General features: G+C 33.5%; 1 protein-coding gene across 1 annotated transcript; it reads right to left on the bottom strand.

Annotated features, from left to right (window-relative positions):
- Nucleotides 1–2,254: 2,254 nt before the first annotated feature.
- LOC149242639 (F-box/kelch-repeat protein SKIP20-like) lies at nucleotides 2,255–2,893 on the bottom strand. Its single transcript, XM_089370927.1, has one exon. The coding sequence runs from the start codon at nucleotides 2,891–2,893 to the stop codon at nucleotides 2,255–2,257; it is 639 nt and encodes a 212-aa protein (XP_089227053.1).
- Between the last annotated feature and the right edge of the window lie 5,074 nt (nucleotides 2,894–7,967).

Genomic DNA, 7,967 nt, shown 5'->3' with positions numbered 1-7,967 from the left:
AGAGACACAAGTTACATTGACCCCTATTTAGCAGGAAATTGAAGATGATAGAGAAACTTGGCTTGAGAGAGTCAACCTACACCTTGAGAAGCTACTATAGAAGGCCAACAGAGATAATCAGATGCTCAAACACATGGCCTATCATTATAGGACTCACAATAGGATTTGCAACATAAGAATCAAGAAGATGAAAGCTAGGTTAAGGCGGGCCTTGAAGGGCAAGAAAGAGGAGATAGACTTAGAATGTTGGTTGAGGATTCCTTGAATCATCAGAGCATATGATGGTGAGGCTTCACACAAATTTTGGGGAAATTTTGAGCAAATATTAACTTTTGCAATTTTTGGAAATTTGACACACAGAAAAATGGCCTAGATGCGCAACATCACTAGCGTTGCGCTTTTCCTAGGGGAACCCAATGGACAAATGGCTTGCATTTTTTGATTCAGGGTAGTGAGGACATGCATCCTAGAAAGTTTTAATGTTTTTGGAGCAGAGTTGGGCCACCAAAAGGTCCAAAAAACATCCTAAAAATGACCTTTCGGCCACTTTTTGGACACACAGAAGTAGTCTTGGGAGAATCACGTTTTGAGGGGTCAAATGAGCTCCAACTACAACAATGCTAGTTTTTTTGGAACGTAGACTTGAATACCTTTCTAGTGAGCTATCATGTGCTCAATTTGGATGTCGGGAAGGCCTTCAAAAGGGACCTAAAAGTGGCACTATGCGTTGAGCCAGTGGCGCTGTGCAGAGAGCAAATTTTGCTCAGGATGCCTTTTTTTCTAGTTTTTAACTATGATCATGCATTATCTCTCATGGTGGATGATTTAATATTGTAAATGATGTCATGGCTTTTAAATATGATGGTTAAAAATTTGTATAGGGTAGATTCATTTCTTTAGGAGTTAGTTTGAAGTCAAATGAATCAATTTTTAACTTTTAGAGGCATGTTGTTAATGATGCCTATATTCCTGTTTCATGTTTAGTATCAGTTAGATCAGCTCCACATCTTATGGATTCGACCCTCAAAGATGGGTTTTGCCAAAGGGGATAAAAATGTAACATAATGAGAATTTTGAAATCTCCATGCTTAGTCATTGGAGGTTCTCCCACCAACCTTAGGGTTTCCATGTGGCACTTCCACCAAGTCAGTTCATGGCCTTCTATTTTTAGCTGCGTGAATGAGATATTTTGCCCTTCCTCAATCTGATGGACATTGAAATAATATTCTAGTTGTTGCAACTAGTGGTTCAGCTTCAAAGTGTCGATCTCACCATAATATGACTTGAAATTTAATTTATTTCCATTTTAAACAAGGATTGTGATTGGTTTAGAACACTCAAGCTTGGTTGAACTTTTTGGGTCCTTTCTTCAACAGGTTCTCCATTTTTCCCCGATATTCTGAATGAAAAAATAATCTCACACACACACATAATACACAATATATTCTCTCTGTGAAACCCTTTCAAGAGAAAACCCAACTGGAACATGAGGTTGCTTTGCTCCCTCTCTGTCTGGAAATATGGTTGCAAGAACAAGAAGTAATGCCTATGGGTCGTGGGTTACTATAGTGCACATATAATCTCTATTTTCTCTACCTCCTATCTCTCCTAGCTATATTTTCTTAGCTATGGAGCAAAATGTGCTCGAAAGAAATGAATGCATCTTCCTCCTAGTGGTGTGGTTATAACACAACCCAATAGCCTACTAGTGGTTAATTTTAACTACATCAACTCTTAACTAGAGTTACAATATAAAACATTTTAGAGTATTCTACATCAAAAACACATGGTTAGACTCTTTTCCATGAATAACAACATCCTGTTAAACTATACGTGTGAGAACATGAAGGTCAACAACTGAGTGGAATAACTTTTGCATACAAAATATGATTGTTGAACTTCTTACACTGTTGGAAATATCTTAGTGTGTAGAATAGCATGAAATGATGTAAAGCTAAAAGGGAAAAATTTTACCTCCAAACAATGTTATTTAATGCCTCAAAATGCTTCCATAAGGTTTTAGACCTCATTTTTCCAAACTGGGTCCCATCCATAAAAACGATCTTGTAAGTTTATTCCTCCAATTTTCCCACTCCAAATGCATCCATATTGATAGAAAACAATATAATAATCCAACGTAGATCATTTTGTGACATCTTCCTTAGACATATGATTTAGGAAATATATTATTACGTCAACTTTGGTAGGGGAGTCACCAATAATAGTATTTATTACGTCAACTTTGGTAGGGGAGTCACCATTGTGTACCAACAATAGACCAAACATTTTTCTCACCATCATACTTGACTGCCTCTTGTCCACTAAACACGTACAACTCCCCAAACGAGGAAGTAACCACAATACTTTTCCAGGTATATCCACCGAATCTCCACATATCTTCCCACATTCTCCAACTTCTCGCTCTCGGATCGTAAACTTCTGCAGTTTTGTTCAATTGGGTTCCGCTTATCACCATAAATTTACCTTCCATGAAAACACCATGGCATGCATCGCCGTGTGGTTGGTTCATATGAGGCAGAATTTCCCATGTGTTTTTCTCCACGTCATAAACTTCAGCAGCAACAAGAGGAGTTTTCCTCTCATTGATCCCTCCAGCCACGTAGACAAGTCCTGTGGAAGAAGAGACAAAGCAAGCAAAGAATGATCGAGTTGTGGTCATGTCAGATCCGAGGCTCCAACTGGCGGACTCAAAGTCATAAATGTACACACCCTTCATCAGACTCATGTCGTGGTTACTTCCATTGTATCCACCTATGAGGACCAGCTTTCGATTCACAGCCACACACTTACACCGTTCTGGTATGCCAGCGAAGGGGGCATCGTCAATGGGAGGTAGGTTTTCCCAGGTGCGCTTCACATGGTCATATACCATTACTACGCATGCATAACGGTGATCATGATGAGTGATCCAGTATTTTCGAATCAAGCAGAGCAGGTACTCACTTACTCGTGATATTTTTCTATCTTCATAGAATTTAGGGCTACTCACCGTAGCCTCCCAACTTTTGCAGACACCTTTCAACATATAGTGTGATTTTTAAGGTACTCTCAACAATTACTCACGAATGATATCATTTGGAATAAGCTCCATTAGACCACTTCAACTGCACCTGTTTCCCAATGGCCTTTACTCAAAGCTTCAGAGATCCAAGACTCTATAAAACAATGTGTTTCAAAGCTTTAGAGATCCAAGACTCTATAAAACAATGTGTTTTTTCAGGGTTATAGATTTATAGATTTAGTATTCAAATCACTCACTTAAGATGGGTCCCTTGTCCTACAAAGAAGGGGTCTCATACACGTGCTTGACTGTGATCTTAAAACTGGATAATAGTAATAATATAGAGTGAGGCATTAACCTGACTAATTACCTATGGTAAATGGGTAGAATTTAATATTTACAAATGTATATATATATATATATATATATATATATATATATATATATATATATAACTTGTTATGGTTATTTTTATCATTCTAATAAATTAATTAATTAAGCGTGTAAAACAAAAATGAGGTATAATTTTTTTTAGTATATGGTATTGAAACTTGTAGTATTTTGACCTTAAATAACATTGACAATATGGTAAAAAAAATTGTTAGATGTTTATTTTTAAATCATATATCAATTTTTTAATAATAATAATAATAATAACAATAATAATAATAAAGTTAAATTAATTTTTGTAATATTTTTAAATCTTGGAAATATGTAATGTACCATAAGTGAAGTGTCTTGATGCTTATAGAAGTTTACTAGATAACCTTAAAACATGTTTTAATTAATGTATATATACTTTGACCAAGTCAAAATGTTTAGATAACATAATATAATAGGAAATTACAACATCTCTTCCATTTTATACTCTCTCGCCACAAAAAACTAATAAAATCACATTAAATATATATACTTTTATAAAATAATTTGATTGTGAAGTGATAAATGGTTTTGGGAAATGTGATATTGACTAGTCATGGTATTGGCCCATGTTATGGTATTGTAACAAAGTCTATTTACAAGTTAATAATATCTATGGTAACGTGGGGGTGAGTGAACATCCATAGTTAAAAATCTTGTTGACCACCCTCTTCAAAATAAAATAAAATAAAAATAATCCTATATAAAATATAATTTCTGTGTTATTTTTTATGTCATTTTTTGTCGTGTAGTTAATAAAAATTTGAAATAAAAATAAAAATAACCTTATGTTAAAATAAAAATTCTAAGTTATTGTTTTTTTAATTAATTTTTGTTGGGTAGTTAAGCTAATCTTGGTTACTTGCTCCAAGTTTATGAGAATTCATGGTATTACTCATGGTATTTGTATCCTAAGATATTTTGCATCTCAAATATCTTATCGCTTTCCACACATGGTGGATTCAAAGTTAAAATGGATATAGTAATTATTAAGTTTTTATGTGCTTATTAATGAAATTTAAATATGATTAAAAAATTATTATTTTAATTTCTATAGTAAAATTAATCGTAATTTATAGATACTATTTATATCTTATATAATTTAATGTGATAAAGGGTTTATATATATCTAAAAGTAGTTATAATATTTTTTTTCCTTTTACCTTTAGCTATTTAAAATTGAATCAAATAAAATATTTATAAAATATTTTGATCGTGAAATGAGCCATGATTTTTGGGATGTAATATACATTTTAATGTGATAAATAGTTAAAATATATCTAAAAAATAATTATAATTTTATTTTTCCTTTTAGATTTATTATTATAAAACTGAATTCAAATAAAATATTTTTAAAATATTTTAATTGTAAAATGAGATATGGTTTTTGGGATGTGGTATTGATGAGTCATGGTATTGGTGGTCCTGTAACAAAGCCTATTTACATGTCAATATGGTAAAGTGAGTGTGAATATTCATGATTGAAAATATTGTTATATTGTAAGTCTATTGTAGGTATTAAAGTTTTTATATTCTTATTAATTAAATTTAAATATAGCTACACAACCTTTATTTTAATTTATAAGGTAAAATGGATTTTAACTTGTAACTAATGATTATACCCATAGTCTAACGAGGTGGAGGAGTTGTCTGGAAAGTTATGATTATAAAATTGACTTTAAATAAAATATTTATAAAATATTTTAATTGTAAAATCAGATATGGTTTTTTGGATGTGGTATTGATGAGCCATGGTATCTATGGTCTTCCGGTATTGATGGTCCTGTAACAAATATATTTATACCCTAATAATATCTATGGTAAAGTGACTAAATATTCATGATTGAAAATATTGTTATATTGTAAGTCTATTGTAAGTTTTAATTTTTTTATATTCTTTTTAATTTAATTTAAATATAGTTACAAAACCATTATTTTAATTTATAAGGTAAAATAGATCTTAACTCTTAAGTAATGATTATATATTATATTTTATTACTATAAAATTGAATTCAAATAAAATATTTTAACTGTAAAATGAGATATGGTTTTTGCGATGTGGTATTGATGAGTCATCTAGTTACACACTAATAATATCTATGCTGAAGTTAGTGAATATTCATCATTGAAAAGGAAGCTATAATATCTATGATAGAACAACTCTCAAAGTAGGATTGGACCTTTCGGAAGCTCAGAAACACCGACTGGAACAACTAAATGAACTAGATGAAATTCGTTTAATGGTTGTCCAGAGAACTACTGCGATTCAGTAGCAAATAACAAAATTGCATGATAAATTTATTAAGAATAAGGTCTTTCATAAAGGGAATTGGGCATTACTATATGATTCTAATTTTAAAGACTTTAAGGGGAAGCTTTGCTCTTGTTGGATGGGGCCTTATGAGATTGATGAGGTATTTGATAATGGAATTGTCAGAATTGTCACGATTGATGATAAACATGCTTATTTTATTGTAAATGGACATCGTCTCATACTGTATCACCATTCGGTATCAAACATCTCTATGATAAATTTGATTTGAAGGTTTTTAGTGCAAAGAATAACTCCTCTGCATCCTCTGGTTTAAAATAAAATAAAATAAATAAATAAAATGCATGCATGCATGCATGCATGCATACATACCTACATACATACATACATACATACGTACATACATACATACATACATATATATATATATATATATATATATATATATATATATATATATATATATATATATATATATATTCTTACCACTCAATATTTTTTTTGCAGGTACTACCACTGGTGTTTAAATCCTATGGAGGGAAGAAAATTTTCTAAGTACTCGGTGTTGTTACTCCTTCGGTGTTGTTACACCTCCAGTGCTACTACTCCGTGGCGAAAATTTTCTAAGTACCTGATGTTGTAACTCCTCAGATGTTGTTACACCACCAATGCGGTTACTCCTTTATGTTGTTGCTCCACCAGGTAAGTTCTTGGGGAGGAGTTAGAACTATATTTAAAAATGGTGGCGTAATCAATTTCAACCATGATTCATCGACGTCATCATAAGAAACCTTTTCCAACGTCCACTCTACGATTCTTTACTTTGCACATTTATGAATAGATACTAGATTTAATGAACTGGTCGTTTTGGAGTCTACAGAGTAATTACCATGATGCCCCCCCATTATTTCCATAACCTGCCATGGATTTTTCACATCTTTCTAAAAATCGCCATTCATACACCCCACTATCACCATTTCTTATGCCTTTCTACAAAAATTACCTACAGATACTCCATCCTAATGAGAAATTTGCTACTCTCAAGTGCTTCTACTAAGCTATAGCAGAATGGGTGGAGCAGCTGTGAGACATGAACTAGAGAGCACAATTTTGGTCCACAGTAACGCAGATGTATGGTAATTATTTGTAAATGTAGGTTGGGACGTATATTTTTGAGAGATTGTGATGAGACTATTACAATTGAATTTACATTGAACTTGGAAAAAGATCATTCGAGAGTTTGGGGTCTCAATATCACTATCACAGAGGAAGCCATCTCAGCCGTCAGTGGGCTACCACAGGAAGGGAAGAAATGTTTTCGCAAAAGGCTCCCTTGACGTAGGTCCCAAAAATACTTTTACAAGCTCGAGAAACATAAATTCAAAAAGGAAGAGGGTATGAGCGTATGTCATTACCTTATCGTCGGCGTGAAGTTTCATACTTCATGTTAAGATACATTACCTGCAAAGGACATTTTACAATGATGTTCAACTATCATTTTAAATTGTTAGATTCCCTTCGGTTCTGGCATGTGCAAATTCATTAACTTAATATGCCTTTCTACCTCTAGAAAAGTCTTCAACTTATGGCACAATCTACACATTGCTCTCGACAAGTATTAGCAATCCTCACGAATCACGGGTTGGTTTGGCTACTGTTAATTCAAGTGTTGGCCCAAAATCCTGTTTCTTAGCCACAGTTCGTTGAATTGTTGGAAGTAGAACTGGAGGGCATTATACCTACAGATGCGAAGGATGGAAAGGGCTCAGCTGAAATCGAGGATGTCACAACAGATGCTACTCGACAAGAACTAGCATTGCCTTTTGAATCGGTCAAAATGGAAGACACCATAACTGATGTTGCTCCACAAGAACTAGCATCGCTTGTTGGATGATTTGAGATGGAAGATTTCACGGCTAATATTGTCCTACAAGAACCAACATCACCCAGTGACTCAGTCAACATGGAAGATGTTACACCCGATTCTTCCCCACAAGAATCAAAATTGTGTGTCGTCTTAGTTGAAGTGGAAAGGATGGAAATTGAGGACACGATATATGCTACTTCAACATTAGTTGATAATGTTTTTGGAGAACTACCACCATCATCATTGGAAAAAATAAACCTGCGGCCTGAAGAAGAGAGTGCAGGTGGTGCTGTTTCACAAGAACCAACACCACCCGTCCAAGAAAATTTGAGGTCTATAGAAGCAAGTGTAACTGGTGTTGTTACACAAGAACCAACACCACCCAT

The sequence above is a fragment of the Pinus tabuliformis genome, chromosome 8 (genome assembly GCF_031772625.1).
Source record: "Pinus tabuliformis cultivar Carrire ecotype Pingquan chromosome 8, CPIR1, whole genome shotgun sequence".
In the NCBI taxonomy this organism is placed as follows: domain Eukaryota; kingdom Viridiplantae; phylum Streptophyta; class Pinopsida; order Pinales; family Pinaceae; genus Pinus; species Pinus tabuliformis.
The sequence above is the reverse complement of the archived record's forward strand: the minus strand, read 5'-3'. Positions and strand labels throughout refer to the sequence as shown.